General features: G+C 43.3%; 1 protein-coding gene across 1 annotated transcript; it reads left to right on the top strand.

Moving 5' to 3' along the window:
* Positions 1 to 2,607: 2,607 nt before the first annotated feature.
* Positions 2,608 to 15,724, top strand: LOC139542855 (renin-like). Its single transcript, XM_071348782.1, has 9 exons — positions 2,608 to 2,801; positions 4,292 to 4,445; positions 4,586 to 4,709; positions 11,911 to 12,029; positions 12,250 to 12,446; positions 14,087 to 14,209; positions 14,564 to 14,708; positions 14,822 to 14,920; positions 15,098 to 15,724. The coding sequence occupies exons 1-9, from the start codon at positions 2,725 to 2,727 to the stop codon at positions 15,257 to 15,259; spliced, it is 1,200 nt and encodes a 399-aa protein (XP_071204883.1). The 5' UTR covers positions 2,608 to 2,724; the 3' UTR covers positions 15,260 to 15,724.
* Positions 15,725 to 16,924: the final 1,200 nt, after the last annotated feature.

The raw sequence follows: 16,924 nt of genomic DNA on the forward strand, positions 1-16,924 counted from the left end.
CTCAGTTGGTAGAGCATGGCGCTTGCAACGCCAGGGTTGTGGGTTCATTCCCCACGGGGGGACCAGGATGAATATGTATGAACTTTCCGATTTGTAAGTCGCTCTGGATAAGAGCGTCTGCTAAATGACTTAAATGTAAATGTAATATGCCCTCAGCTTTCGGACTGTGGCAGGCTCCAGCAGATGGAATGAGCTGGCGCTCCTCACTCTATTCCACAGTGGACTGCGCAAAGAGGTCCAGACGGAGTTGGCATGTCGGGATGACAACATCACCTTGGACGCTCTCATCGCGATGGCGATCCGTCTGGATAACCTTCTTCAGGAGTGCCGGTGTCCATCTCGCCACTCTCCTCCCTCCTTTGGCTGTCCTGAGGCAGAGCCTGAACCCGTGGAGATTGGGGCCACACACCTCTACGCGGCAGAGCGGTGTCGCCGGAGACAGCTGGGGCTCTGTCCCTATTGCGGCCAGGAAGGCACCAGCTTCAATGTTGTCCAGTGCGTCCCAACCCAGGGTCCACTAGAGAGCATAGGGGCGGCCCCGTGACCTTCCGTTTCCCAGAGTAGGTGTGAGTATTCCATTATCATAATTTTCTGCCAAACCCTTTCTGGTTCCAATTTCACTGGCTGGCTGTCCCTCAAGTGTTGTCTCTACAGCTCTAGTGGACACCGGTTTCGTGGAGAACTTTATCGACCAGGCCCTCGCCTCCTCCATGAATTTAACTTCATACCAGCTCTCCTCTCTTTTTATAGTGTACGGCCCAATACATCACTGGGGCCAAGCCTCATTCCATCCAGGACTTATATACATAGACTGTTCTTTCTGCTACTGCGTGGTACCGGAGCGCCAAGTCTAGGTCCAAATGGCTCCTTAACAGCGTCTAATCCCCAAGCTATAAGAACAATTATTAAAATGGCCACCTGAACTATTTACATTGACCCCCCCTTGTTTTTACACTGCTGCTACTCGCTGTTTATTATCTAAACTTTACCCCAACTTACATGCACAAACTACCTGGACTAAGTTGTACCCCCGTACATTGACTCGGTACCGGTACCACCTGTATATAGCCTCGTTATTGTTATGTAATTTTGTTGAGTTACTTCTTTTTTTTACTTCAGTTTATTTAGTAAATATTTTCTTAACTCTATTTCTTGAACTGCATTGTTGGTTAAGGGCTTGTAAGTAAGAATTTCACAGTAAGGTCTACATCTGTTGTATTCGGCAAATACAAAATTGATTTGATGTTAGCGCACATCATTGCTTTTCCTCATGACATCACATTCCAAGAGAACACATGATTTCCAAAACTTCCCTGTCCATGAAACCAGAGCACCCCCTTGGCTGAGATGCTAGAAGTCGTCAGTACCCCTGTATGCTGTGGATGACCACGTAATCAGGTTCCTGGCAGTTCTACCCACAGGGAATAGCTGAAGGGCTGACCCCTGACTTCCACTAAGGCTGTCCAAGTCTCTGCTTGCCGTGGATGCTCATATCTCCTGCTAGGCTGGGTGGTCACTACAGTACACATATGACCCCAGCCCCACAGAGCAGATACTGTGGGAACCCAATCTGGCTGATACAGCTAACAGGGAGAGTTCGAGCGAGAGAAACCTCAGCTAGCCATAGACCTTGACTAGCCTCTGACCCATAGCCTACAGTATGTAGGCCTATACATTTACAGACCTTTAATAGCCTACAGACAGACAAACATGAGCTAGCCTAACTAAGTATCTAATATAAATAAAGGTGAAATAAATAAATAAAATCTAGCCTGAAGTCCACAGCACAACCCCCACAAACAAAATGTAGGATTAACTCCATTCAATACTGAGTATTCCTATTGCAGACAAGATAAAGTGAAACTGTTGTAGCATACACTGCAAAGTTGGAGCAGATACAGTATACTTCAGCAGAAAGGAAAGAGATGGCACTATAAATGAACATCTGGCCTGTTTAGCATGTAATGTTTTACAGTCCATTTCAATAGGTTTTGATGGATTAATTCATCATCTGGAAAGACTGGGTAATCCCTGTCAGCATCCTTCTCCTATTTCCCTGTCCCCTTTAAAGCTTCTCCCTTCTCTGCATTGTCTACATATTACATATGAGTATCATCTGGCAATCATTGATTTCAGATGTTATAGCCACTGGCCACATATAGATTAAATGCCTTTGTCACACCATTCAATTCGCCACACAATTCAAGTATAAATTGACTCCTTTACAGATGTCACAGGGCTCGTTTCTGTGTCCTACGCCTGGGTAATCCAAATCAGCACCCTTTCCTACTCCTCTGTCCCCCCTAAAGCTTCTCCCTTCTCCCTCCCCCACCCCAAGGCTCCCACTCCTCTTCTCACAGGCCTTAATCCATGTTCACCCTGCAGCCATGATGTAAACCCAGCCTGGTCAGAGAGCTCTCTCTCACTCTCTCTCATCCCTGCTTTCTGTCTCCAGTCTGTTCCCAAGGGTCACAGTTCACATCTCACTCTGGGACCTGTTTTTCAAGGGAGGGCTGGGTGAGGTAGAATGGAGGGAAAGGGTTGGTGGACACTTTTAGGGAAGCTCAGAGCTGGTATAAAAAGAGTAGACAGACAGAGAGGGGCCAATCTTTCAGAAGATCAGATGTACAACTAGCTGGTTTTCCCGGAGGAACGGTACAAGGAAAACCTAGTCAAGTTAACTTGTGCATCTCCTCGCACACTCCTTCACACTCCAGGGTCTCCATGGCCCTGCTGATGCAATGCTGGGTGTGTGTGATTACTCTGTCACTCACGATGACCACCAGCCATGCCTTACAAAGGTAACGCCATCTTTTTCTTTGTGTTTTTATCACTGTATGTTGTCTACTGTGTAATGAACCTAAATGCTATGGTCCTGATGGGGTCAACTTGGGGTCATGATAGGGGCTGCACCAAATGTTTGATGTATTATAATAATCGATTATGCTTATGCTGTATTAATAGAAGAGGAAGGGCTATAAGACCCCTCCCCCACTACATTTATAGGGTCCTGGACTACAGATTAGCAATATATATTCTTTATAAGGTTTAATATTGTTCCACAGTTATTTTCTAGTCTCTGCTTCTTATAAGAAATGGTCTGAGAGATGTGTGAGTTATTGCAGTCAAAACAGGGTGTCTGTGAGAAATCGCCTCAAGGCTAAAAGAGATTCATAGACACAGAACCCTGCAGGGGAGTGAAAGAGATAAGAGACAAGTCAGACATACCACCATAAAGCAACTTGGGGAGTGGGAAATCACTGCTGAGCCCTTAGAAAACACTGGAACTATTGTTCTCTCCTGCAAGTTTGTATAACTGTATATGCATGGTCTCATGAGTAGAAGGTGTTGACGTAGGCAGTAACATCACTAGGAGTTGACTGCAAGCACATTAAAAGCAACTTGGACTTTTCCTATTTTGCAGAACTCAGAAGAGACATCAGTTGTATGTTTGATGCTTGATCTTTGACTTCTGTTTACAGCTGTAATTTGATTAAAATTGATATGATTTATAAGTGCACATTTTGAGTAGTCCTTATTTGTTAAGTAAATAACGGAGCCCAGAAAAGTGGAACCAACAGTCCTACTCTGCAATGTGTAATGAACCTCAATATGAAATTATTTCTGGTTAGCAATTAAATAACTTACTGGGATTGTTTTCTAATTAAATTGTCAAAAACAAAATAGCTTCCTAGCCAAGAGCAATTTCTCAAGCAATCATTTTTGGGACTGTCTGGGAGTGATCTGAGTGGGGAGCGGAAAACTGAAAACTATTGGCAGAGAGGTTTGAAACTCTCCATCTTATTGGTCTATTAACTTATTTACCAGGCAGGGCAAAACTCCATCCCACCAAAATAGGCAGACATGTATTTTCAAACTGCTCTTAAAATGAAACGGTATTATCCTAATTTTCACAATTTCACAGTATTATTCCAGCCTCATTGTGTGGAAATATTTATAAAAAGCAGGAAAATCATGTTTTTGACTGCTCTGGATCGTTAAAATAGACAGTGAAGAAGCTTGAATGGATACTTTGAGGTGTTTTATCAATTTAAACCAGACAATTTTTCTAAACTAAATCATTTGAGAATGTGTATTTTGGCAGAGCTGTAGAAACAACGTTATACAGACATGGGGACACATGGTCTCATGAGGACACATGGTCTCATGTCAACAATGGTCCATGATTGCAGAATGTATTATATACCCCCCAGTCCCATCCCACCCCTGCTCACTTCCTATGTATCATTCTATTGGATGATTTTTCCTCACTGTCGTCATATCTAATCAGGATCAGTCTGAAGAAGATGCCCTCCATAAGAGAAACCCTACATGAGATGGCCGTGTCCCCAGCGCAGTTATTCACTGAATTGGCCCAGAAGAGCAAAGATGACCTCTCCCCCAGCAACGGGACAGCCCCCACCCCCCTCATCAACTACCTGGATGTGAGAGACACTGCACTGACCACCCATACTGTAGATGCAATTGACATGGAAACATTATGTTCCAAATGAGAGAACACTAAGCACGTGCCAAACTTAGTTGGGTAAATTATTCATTGCTGCTTCTTCTCTCTGCTTCTCAGACCCAGTACTATGGGGAGATCAGTATTGGTTCTCCTGCCCAGATGTTCAACGTAGTGTTTGATACAGGCTCAGCCAACCTGTGGGTGCCCTCATACAGCTGTTCCCCTCTCTATACTGCCTGCTGTAAGTACAGTGCACACAAACACACACACACACCCACACATTCAGAGACGTCATGCCCATAGGGGGCACAGGGGCAAGGGCCCCTTAGATCTGTCCTCTTGAAAAAAAATGTTTTTATCTGTAATACTATTAGCCACCTACACATTTTATGAAGTTGACTTTAGCTAACCCAGATAGGTTTCCAATTTCACTACCTCATAACTAGCTACCAAGAAGCCAACAATCAAGTTAGAGTAGCTAGTTTATCTAACTACACGTAACTGCCAAAATAAAGGAAACACAGGGAATGCAACACAATTTTTCCAAGAGAAATTCCATAATTTGGTGTTTTGTTGATGGTGGTGGAAAACACTGTCTCAGGCGCCGCTCTAGAGTCTCCCATAAATGCAAAGGTATAACTTTCACTGGGGGCGGGGGGGACTTGACCCCTCCCACATTCTAAAATTGTATTTTTGCCCCCCCCCCCTCCCCAGTTTTAAAATTGCACTGTGAAACAAAAAGCAGCATCGGTGTGCTTTAGGACCATGCGGACGCCTCAGAGCGGTCAGTCGGCTGTTTGCCGATATCAGACGGCTGGATTTAGGACTGCGTGGACACCACAGAGTGTACGGACAGGCTGTGTGAAGGCAAAGATATTATTATAGGGCCAGCACGGTGCTGTTGTCTGCAGTTGCCGTCTCTGTGTGTTGCACTTTTTCTCTGAGTTATAAAAGCAAGCAGAGCAGAAACTCACGTCTCTTTATTTGACTGATGTAGCTGGCAAGGTAACTTTTGTTTGACTATTTAAATATTTATTCACAGTGCTGAGCTAGTAGTGTAACTGACATGTAACGCTAGCTAATGTTTCATCCTCTCTCGATTTGAAGTTCTGTCTGAAGAAAATGAACTAGCTAGCTTGTAGCTACCACAACTAGTTCAGCTCTAGCCTCTAGTTGTCTGTCACGTAGCAGCATCTAGCAGCTGTTGTGTGTATGGAAATGTTTGTAGCCTTTTTGTCCCATTTCAACAGAAGTAAATTGACTAGGCTAGTTTTTGCCAGTTGATCTACCATTAAAGCTAGCTAGCTCACTAACTTTACTATTATTTTTGCCTCAATCACACTAGACCTGAATCAAATCAAATCAAATTTATTTCAAATTTATTTTTTATATAGCCCTTCGTACATCAGCTGATATCTCAAAGTGCTGTACAGAAACCCAGCCTAAAACCCCAAACAGCAAGCAATGCAGGTGTAGAAGCACGGTGGCTAGGCCAAAACCTAGGAAGAAACCTAGAGAGGAACCAGGCTATGAGGGGTGGCCAGTACTCTTCTGGCTGTGCCGGGTGAAACCAGCGGCCAAACTGAAGACCGATTATGCTGAAGTTTTTTTACAGCGCAATGCGAGTTTTTATTAGTCAGTATAGCAATGTAACGGCTATTGATCTGTTAGTTTCCATAGCTAATTCTCTACTTTTCACATGGACACGGTATAAACAGCTCTACAGTGCACAGTCAATACACAACACTATGCTCATCATGTCTTAGCAGGATCAGATGGTGACAGGTGTCCCAGCAGGGTCAGACAGCCAGGGAAGACCAGTCTACAGAGCTGAAGTGAATTTTGCAGTGTATTATTATAACAATCAGTGAACGGATACAACATTCATTGTTTTGTTGATGGGTAGGCTATAGCCTGGGATCTGGGAATAATGGCCTTTTCAATTATTGAACCATTGATTCTATTCTTGGATAATATCATGTATAAATGTACATCATGATAATACTTTGTCATGCCTCTGAGTAGGATCAGATGGTGACAGGGGTCTCAGCAGGTCAGGCAACCATGGGGAGACCAGTCTGTGACGGCACTGAGGTTAACTTTCTTTTTGCAGAAACAACATTTTATTAACACTGGACAAGCCGGAAGCTTCAAAGATTGAAACTATTTTAAGGCAGTCTAACAACCCTGTAAAGTTTATTTCTAAACTGGATCAAGGGTTGATAGAGGCTTTTTCCGATGACACAAACAGGTCAAACAAAAACGTGAGGAAGACCTGGGAGGCACTATTGATAATGATGAATGTATACAGATATGTCAAGGATGGTCTTATAATCTCAGACATAAATTACTGCAGTTTAAGAACATCCATAGAACATCCTATATACCAGTTAAACTTAATATCATGCACTCAGAAATATAATTCATCTGCTGAAGGTGTACAACATAAAAGGGGACATACTGTATTTGAATATGTTATGATCTTGTGAAGGCAAAGATTATGTTCTTTAATCTCAGCATGTCTACAGACTTCCCCTTCTCCCTGTTTTTGTTTGCTTGGAAATGTTGATACTGGAGACTGTTATCAGAAAAAACGGTGTAACCTAGCATTAATGGCTAATGATGCATTGCAATTAATTGAAAGGTTGGTTATCCTAGAACAATGTCACAATGGATGGCAAAAATGTCACGTTCTGCATTGCACCTGTCTCAGTGGACTAATGCATTGAGGACTCCACAGTCCAAGAATATGGGGATTGGGGCTCAGATGCACAAGGAACGTCTCTCTCCAGAATAGGCTCTCTCCCGCCATTTCATGGGTTCATAGTTTCATAAACTTAATTGTGTGCATTGTTCACTGTGTCTATAAATTCCCCATTACATATATCACAAGTACTAGTTTACATTTACCATTAATTGCTATAATTTTGAATCTGTGACGTTTGTTGGTTATGGTCATTTCTTTTAATGCATTCAATTTATTATCATTATTATTATTATTATAACAGTCATTTACCATTTTTCATTGTCGGAGTGTCTTGAAGAACTCACAACCTATGCTACACTTGTGAGAAACAAGTTTCTGTTTATTTCATTCCATTTATGAGTTTTGTCAATTCATTCATTGTCTTTTGTTTGAAATGCTCCAGTCAATGGTGAGTAAGGACGCACACCTGATTACGCATATAGAAGTAGGACTAGTCTACCTGGCCTGCGCACAAATGTAGGCCTTTAATTGTGCCCATTTGGGGATGTCTGATACTATCTGATAGTATTTCTAATTGTCTTGACTCACCCCTAATGAGCTGTGGAGCTTCTCAAAGTAATTTTTCTTCACCTTAAACAGCAAGTAAATTAAGTCTATTTTTAGAATCAATTAAGAATGACAATAGTTCGTCAAAGTATTTGAACAATGTACAGTTGAAGTCGGAAGTTTACATACACCTTAGCCAAATACATTTAAATTCAGTTTTTCACGATTCCTGACATTCAATCCGAGTAAAAATTCCCTGTCTTAGGTCAGTTAGGATCACCACTTTATTTTAAGAATGTGAAATGTCAGAATAATAGCAGAGAGAATAATTTATTTCAGCTTTTAATACTTTCATCACATTCCCAGTGGGTCAGAAGTTTACATACACTCAATTAGTATTTAGAAGCATTGCCTTTAAATTGTTTAACTTGGGTCAAACGTTTCGGGTAGCCTTCCACAAGCTTCCCACAATAAGTTGGGTGAATTTTTGCCCATTCCTCCTGACAGAGCTTGTGTAACTGTTTAAAGGCACACTCAACTTAGTGTATGTAAACTTCTGACCCACTAGAATTGTGATACAGTGAAATAATTTGTCTGTAAACAATTGTTGGACAAATTACGTTTTACAATTATAATTGCAATTTACATACTGCCCCAATAGATCCACAGATGACTCAATCTCTATTGCACTCCACACTGCCCTTTCACACCTGGACAAAAGGAACGCCTATGTGAGAATACTATTCTTTGACTACAGCTCAGTGTTCAACACCATAGTGCCCTTAAAGCTCGTCACTAAGCTAAGGACCCTGGGACTAAACACCTCCCTCTACAAGTGGATCCTAGACTTCCCCCAGGTGGTAAGGGTAGGTAACAACACATCCGCCATACTGATCCTCAACACGGGGCCCCTCAGGGGTGCGTGCTCAGTCCCCTACTTTACTCCATGTTCACTCACGACTGCACGGCCAGGCATGACTCCAACACCATCATTAAGTTTGCCGATGACACAACAGTGGTAGGCCTGATCACCGACAACGATGAGACAGCCTACAGGGAGGAGGTCAGAGACCTGACCGTGTGGTGCAAGGACAACAACCTCTCCCTCAACGTGAGCAAGACAAAGGAGATGATTGCGGATTACAGGAAAAGGAGGACCGAGCACGCCCCCATTCTCACCAACAGCGCGACAGTGGAGCAGGTTGAGAGCTTCAAGTTCCTTGGTGTCCACATCACCAACAAACTAACATGGTCAAGCACACCAAGACAGTTGTGAAGAGGGCACAACAAATCTATTCCCCCTCAGGAGACTGAAAAGATTTGGCATGGGTCCTCAGATCCTTAAAAGGTTTTACTGCTGCACCATCGAGAGCATCCTGACAGGTTTCATCACTGCCTGGTTTTGCAACTGCTCGGCCTCCGACCGCAAGGCACTACAGAGGGCAGTGCATACAGCCCAGTAGTTACCGGGGCCAAGCTTCTTGCCATCCAGGACCTCTATACCAGGCAGTGTCAGAGGAAGGCCCTAAAAATTGTCAAGGACTCCAGCCACCCTAGTCATAGACTGTTCTCTCTGCTACAGCACGGCAAGCGGTACCAGAGCACCAAGTCTAGGTCTAAGAGGCTTCTACCGCCAAATCATAAGACTCCTGAACATCTAATCAAATGGCTACCCAGACTATTTGCATTGCCCCCCCTTCTACACTGCTGCTACTCTGTTATTATCTATGCATAGCCACTTTAATAACTCGGAAGTTATCGGAAGTTTACATACACCTTAGCCAAATACATTTAAACTCAGTTTTTCACAATTCCTGACAACGTTTTGGGTAGCCTTCCACAAGCCTCCCACCATTAGTTGGGTGAATTTGGCCCATTCCACCTGACAGAGCTGGTGTAACTGAGTCAGGTTTGTAGGCGTCCTTGCTCGCACATGCTTTTTCAGTTCTGCCCACAAATATTCAATGGGATTGAGGTCAGGGCTTTGTGATGGCCACTCCAATACCTTGACTTTGTTGTCCTCAAGCCATCTTGCCACAACTTTGGAAGTATGCTTGTGGTCATTGTCCATTTGGAAGACCCATTTGCGACCAAGCTTTAACTTCCTGACTGATGTCTTGAGATGTTGCTTCAATATATCCACATAATTTTCCTTCGTCATGATGTCATCTATTTTGTGAAGTGCACTAGTCCCTCCTGCAGCAAAGCACCCCCACAACATGATGCTGCCACCCCCGTGCTTCACGGTTGGGATGGTGTTCTTCGGCTTGCAAGCATCCCCCTTTTTCCTCCAAACATAACGACGGTCATTATGGCCAAACAATTCTATTTTTGTTTCATCAGACCAGAGGACATTTCTCCAAAAACTACGATCTTCGTCCCCATGTGCAGTTGCAAACCGTAGTCTGTCTTTTTTATGGCAGTTTTGGAGCAGTGGCTTCTTCCTTGCTGAGCGGCCTTTCAGGTTATGTCGATATAGGACTCGTTTTACTGTAGATATAGATACTTTTGTACCTGTTTCCTCCAGCATCTTCACAAGGTCCCTTGCTGTTGTTCAGGGATTGATTTGCACTTTTCGCACCAAAGTACGTTCATCTCTAGGAGACAGAACGCGTCTCCTTCCTGAGCGGTATGATGGCCGCGTGGTCCCACGGTGTTTATACTTGCATACTATTGTTTGTACAGATGAACGTGTTACCTTCAGGCATTTGGAAATTGCTCCCAAGGATGAACTAGACTTGTGGAGGTCTACACTTTTTATTCTGAGGTCTTGGCTAATTTCTTTAGATGTCCCCATGATGTCAAGCAAAGAGGCACTGAGTTTGAAGGTAGGCCTAGAAATACATCCACAGGTACACCTCAAATTGACTCAAATGATGTCAATTAGCCTATCAGACGCTTATAAAGCCATGACATCATTTTCTGGACTTTTCCAAACTGTTTAAAAGCGCAGGCAACTTAGTGTATGTAAACTTCTGACCTACTGGAATTGTGATTAAGTGAAATAATCTGTCTGTAAACAATTGTTGAAAAAATTACTTGTCTCATGCACAAAGAAGGTGTCCTAACCGACTTGCCAACACTATAGTTTGTTAACAAGAAACTTGTGGAGTGTTTGAAAAAACTAGTTTTAATGACTCCAACCTAAGTGTATGTGGTGCCCCTGCACATTGACTCTGTTCCGACCCTATATCTGACATGGTACAGGTGTAATTTTTTAAAGCCCATAACCATGTATGTGAGGTGTGTACTTTTGTTACAAAGTAGAAATATTTAATACTGCAAACAACCTGATTTAGCCCACTGCTGTAAAAGGTTAATTGCTTAATTAATTCAGGAACCATATAATGAAGCACCTGCTTTCAATATACTTTGTATGTCTCATTTACTAAAGTGTTTCCTTTATTTTGGCAGTTAGCTGTATCTTAGCTGGCACTCCTGCTGACAAGGATGGTAGACTTTATAAAAGCGAGCCATAACTAAATGTACTGAATAAGACTCTTAAAAGACTCAATCTTTTACCCAGGTTTTAGCAGAGATGCAGAGAAGCATATTAAGTGTCTCTAGATAGCAGGAAAAAGATATCTCAGGTGTTTGAATAATGTTAAATTCTCAACCCCCGAGCCATGCTAGCGTACTTTGTGCCACCTCATATTTTTGGGGTGCATGATGGCCCTACACACATGCACACGCATGCGCACACACACACATACAAACACAAACATTTTAAACATTTTATTTGAATCCACTAATCAAATTTACAAAAAAAGGATCCAACCATTTTAAAGATCCCCGTATGCATGGCATTCAAGGATACAGAAAGCACCTCCTTCTCCAACCAGCGAGGCTGCCCACGACAGCTGAACAGCACAGTACTTACCCAATAGCTTTGCCATAGTTTTTGTCAGGCCCGCAATCTGGAGGCCATGCACTGCAAGCCTGTGTACGTGGCCGAGACTGCCAAATATCAGAGCCTCCAGCTTGCACCTACACCCGAGGGTGTCCAAGCATGCCACAAGGGGCTGGTACTTATGCAGCTTCTCTGCAATGGCCTGCTACATGTAGCCGTCAAATGAACAGCACACTTCCAAAATGAGCATGTCCCCCTGGCCTCCCACACACACACATAAAACCTGTATGTTTAATTGCTTCCTGGACGATAATGACACAATGACCTTTGAACTCCCAGTTACCCACAACAGATACGACAGTTCTAAGTCCCGGACGCACATCAAGAACGGGACAGGTTTCTCCATCCAGTATGCCTCTGGAAACGTCAGGGGATTCCTGAGTGAGGATGTGGTTGTGGTGAGTGTAACGTTACACCACTCTAAGAAAATAATCTTCGTACCCTTTCTCCTCATCTGTGTCCTATCATCCCTTTTAAACATGCTTTTTTGTGATCAATATGGGAAAAGTAGTAGACATTGCCCATAAGTACTGATCTACCGAAGGATTATCTTACTAGGGGTAAACCTGGATCTAGGTATTGAGGGACAATTTATATCTTACTCTGTGCATTCCCCAGGTGGGTGGCATCCCAGTGGTCCAGGTATTTGCAGAGGCCACAGCCCTGCCTGCCATCCCCTTCATCTTTGCCAAGTTTGACGGGGTCCTTGGGATGGGCTACCCCAACGTGGCCATTGACGGTATCACCCCTGTGTTCGACCGCATCATGTCCCAGCACGTCCTCAAGGAGGAGGTCTTCTCTGTCTATTATAGCAAGTAGGTGATATCACTGTCACTGTTTATATAGGGCCTGATTCAGACTTGAGATAAGTAGACTTCTTTTTACTTAAAAATGGCTGCATTGGACCTTTATCTCAATATCAAATAATTTCTAGGTACCAATTATGTACCTTACTGTGATTGTTTTCAAATTGAAATGGTCAATAAGAATCAAACATAGCTTCTTAGGAAAGAGACATTTCTCAAGCAATAATTTAGCTAGGACTGTCTTTCAATGGTCTGAGTGGGGAGGGGAAAACTGAGAACTAGCTGACATTGGCAGAGAGCTTTGGAACTCTATTTCTTATTGGTCTATTAACTAATTTATTGCCTGGTGGTGTCACCTGGCAGGCCAAGACTCCATCCCACCAAAACAGGCAGAAATGTCCTTTTCTAACAGGTATTACACTAAAAGGGCATTATCATAATTTTCACAGTATTATTCCAATCTCCTTTAAGTCCATGTTTAACACTATATTTGCCTACTTTAGCAATGTCACTGCATTTCCAGGCTACTATAGTGAAAGTTAGATGAAACAGTCATTACCCACTGGGCACGGATGTCATTTCAATGTCTACTTTTGATTTACATTTCGTTGAGTCCAGAGGAGGCTGGTGGGAGTTGTAGGAGGACAGGCTCATTATGATAGCTGGAATGGAATCAATAGAATCGTACCAAACACATGGAAACAACGTGTTTGACTCCATTCTATTGATTCCATTCCAGTCATTACAATGACCGTCCTCCTATAGCTCCTCCCACCAGCCTCTTCTGGTTGAGTCATCAACTATCGTGAATTCAATGTGAAATCAACAAAAATTGTCACCATATCATTGACGAAGTTCTCTTATGTTGATGACTTTTTGCAAATCCAATCAGTTTTCCACATTGATTCAACATCACAAATATTTCTTTGGTTGAAATGAAGGGGAAACAATGCTGATTCAATCAGGTTTTGCACACTGGGTGGCCCCCGTTCAGAATGACTGAGTGACTGGGTGGCCCCCGTTCAGAGTGACTGGGTGGCCCCCGTTTAGAATGACTGGGTGGCCCCCATTCAGAATGACTGAGTGACTGGGTGGCCCCTGTTCAGAATGACTGAGTGACTGGGTGGCCCCCGTTCAGAATGACTGGGTGGCCCCCGTTCAGAATGACTGAGTGACATGGTGGCCCCCGTTCAGAATGACTGAGTGACTGGGTGGCCCCCGTTCAGAATGACTGGGTGGCCCCCGTTCAGAATGACTGAGTGACATGGTGGCCCCCGTTCAGAATGACTGAGTGACTGGGTGGCCCCCGTTCAGAATGACTGAGTGACATGGTGGCCCCCGTTCAGAATGACTGAGTGACATGGTGGCCCCCGTTCAGAATGACTGAGTGACATGGTGGCCCCCGTTCAGAATGACTGAGTGACATGGTGGCCCCCGTTCAGAATGACTGAGTGACTGGGTGGCCCCCGTTCAGAATGACTGAGTGACTGGGTGGCCCCCGTTCAGAATGACTGAGCTTATTACAACTTTTTGGCACCACTAAGGCAGAGGGCGGCTTGAAAACGTGCACAACAATGGCATGATGCAACCGATTGATGGAGGTGCAACCTATGAATAGTAATCCGGGCAATCTGTTTTTCTTCTCTCAGGGACCCAATGCACAAACCAGGTGGAGAGCTAGTGATGGGAGGAACAGACCCAGAGTACTACACTGGTACCTTCAACTACATGGGCACCAGTGAGGCAGGAAAATGGGAGGTCAACATGAAAGGGTGAGATGTGACAGCTATGTGTGTATGTGTACATGTGCAACAGTGGAGGCTGGTGGGAGGAGCTATAGGAGGACAGGCTCATTGTAATGGCTAGAATGGAATAAATGCAATGGTATCAAATATATGGAAACCACGTTTGACTCCGTTCCATTAATTCCAGTCCAGCCATTACAATGAGCCCGTCCTCCTATAGCTCTTCTCACCAACCTCCACTGATGTGCAAGTTGTCTGTCTGTCTCTGTCTGTTTGTTTGTTTATCTGTGGGTCAGTATATACACATTTTCCTGTGTCAATGAACTTTACATGTGTATGTGTGTGTAATTGTCTCTCTCTTTTTCTCTCTCTCTCTCCCAGGGTGACAGTGGGGGAGGAGATGCTGTTCTGTAAGGAAGGCTGTACGGCAGTGATTGACACAGGCTCCTCCTACATCACAGGCCCCGCCTCCTCTGTGTCTGTACTGATGAAAACCATTGGAGCCACAGAACTGGCAGAGGGAGGGGTATGTACATCACAGAGCCACAGACTGTATCTTTATTGCCTAAACAGTCTCTTAACTAGCATCTTACCTTACCTTATGGGTGGAATAAGATGTGTTGTTTTTTCTCCTTTCAGTACACTGTAAACTGTGACCTGGTGAAGTCCTTACCCAGTGTCACCTTCCACCTCGGAGGACATGAGTACTCACTCACTGAGGAGGACTACATCTTATGGGTAAGTAACGGAAATTGGCGCAACTGGGATATACTGTACAGGGCAATTGTCATGTTTACGTTTGTAGCTACTATGTCATGTTTACTTTGTGTTATAGATGTGACATGTAGGTTTTATAAATACACATTTATGGAAGTCTTTATCAGTATTTTTTTATGATTTGCTCTCCGTCTGCAGCAATCTCAGTTTGGAGAGGACATCTGTAGTGTGACCTTTAGGGGTTTGGATGTGCCGCCTCCTACTGGCCCTATCTGGATCCTGGGAGCTAACTTCATCGCCCGCTACTACACAGAGTTTGACCGTCGCAACAACCGCATAGGCTTCGCCACAGCAGTCTGACAGGAGCCTCTGCTTAGCCACCAAGCTTTCACTCTCTCTTGCTCTTACTTCCTTCATACTCTCTTTGTCTCTGTTACTGTCTCTTACTATCAGCCTGTATTTCTCACTTACACTCTATTATTGTGTTTCTCTTTCTTTCTCTCTCTTTCTCTGTCTCTTTATCACAGGGCCTGCCCTTTGTCCCCATCTGTTTTATACTTCTTGCATTCTGCCATGTCAAGTCATCATTTTGAATTCAATCTGTGCCAATTGCACTTTTCACCTCGTATCACCCAATCAGAATACATCTTTGTTTTTAGTTGACGATCATTGACGTGCAGCTAACAACAACACACTTATTTTGTGTTATATATCACATGGCATGCTGATGTCATGTCATAGTTACATTTTTTTTAAACAATCCTCATGTAATAGCACTGTCTACAGTGTCATGATGTAACAAGAATAAAGCTTCTTTAATGGAAATGTCTATATTATTGTTATTGTCTGCAGTCAAGGAATTTTGTTTGCACTCTAAGTTGTCAGAATGTCTGTTTTTCATCAGAGGAAACTCCAGCAGAAAACAAAGTGTTCCTCATTCACTGACCGCAGAAACACGAGCATCATAATGTCTGTACAGAAATAAACTATCCAGATGTCTTCTATTTTGAGTCACAATATTAATATGATTTATCCTCTGAAGTTGAGCTAGAGATGAATTGATATCAGACAGTGTTTAAGTCCTTAGTTCTGGCAGGCTTTGGTCTACAGAGTGTTGATCTAATGTGGGAACTGATGGTGTGAAAATAGCACACACTGTATGTGTAGGATCCAGGGGTGGATGTAGAAAACCGGTTGAGTGATTTATCTTCTGTTCTGCTGTTCCCGCCACACTGAAGATGCCTTTCACAGCATAGTGTCGCCTCTCTCGTTTCTCTCTTTTCTCTCTTTTCATTCTCTTTCTCTTCACTCTCTCCACTCTCTTTTCATTCTCTCTTTTCTCTCTCTTCATTCTCTCTCTCTTTTCTCTCTCTTCACTCGCTCTTTTTTCTCTTCATTCTCTCTTCTATCTCTCTTTTCTCTATCTTCCCTCTCTTTTCTCTATACCTTCTCACTCTCTTTTTTCTCTCTTCTCTCCCTCTCTCGATTATTTGTTTTCTCTCACCATGTGCCAGCTGGCTAGGTCATTATTTATAAAACTTGTATGAGCTAGTGTATTTTTCCACAGCATTTGTGGACAAATAAAAATTCTCTGCCCACCATTCATGCTGGTAAGAGGGGTGAAGCAATTCAACTTCAGCAAAACTTAACATTTACTGTAATGTAGAGTGATTTCTCTGAAACGAAACAGGACAGGATGGAAATGTCCCATGATGTCCTCAAGGAAACATAAGGCCATTTCAGTGTACATCTCAACCACAAAGATCAGAGGTCATGATCAATCACAGGTCGGAAAGGTCATACAACCTGTCACTGGAGGATGACTTTGAAAGTGAAACCTGCTCTGCAAACAGAATTACCGGAAGACAGACTCTGTTCTTCTTGTATCTTTAACCTCCATTATAGCTAGTAGACACACAAAGAGATAAAAAGACAATAAATGCAGTCATATTTGTTGCAAACTGTTGTGGAGTTATTTCCAGAGGGAAAGTCCGTCCAGTGATGTGGGGTATAGAGAATAAAGAT

The sequence above is a fragment of the Salvelinus alpinus genome, chromosome 17, assembly GCF_045679555.1.
Source record: "Salvelinus alpinus chromosome 17, SLU_Salpinus.1, whole genome shotgun sequence".
Lineage (NCBI taxonomy): Eukaryota > Metazoa > Chordata > Actinopteri > Salmoniformes > Salmonidae > Salvelinus > Salvelinus alpinus.

Bases quoted from the DNA above. Each gene is read 5' to 3' on its own strand.
- LOC139542855 (XM_071348782.1), top strand. From the start codon at position 2,725: ATGGCCCTGCTGATGCAATGCTGGGTGTGTGTGATTACTCTGTCACTC. The intron at 14,709-14,821 runs GTATGTACATCA...TTCTCCTTTCAG, and splicing joins CAGAACTGGCAGAGGGAGGG to TACACTGTAAACTGTGACCT. The intron at 14,921-15,097 runs GTAAGTAACGGA...CTCCGTCTGCAG, and splicing joins AGGAGGACTACATCTTATGG to CAATCTCAGTTTGGAGAGGA.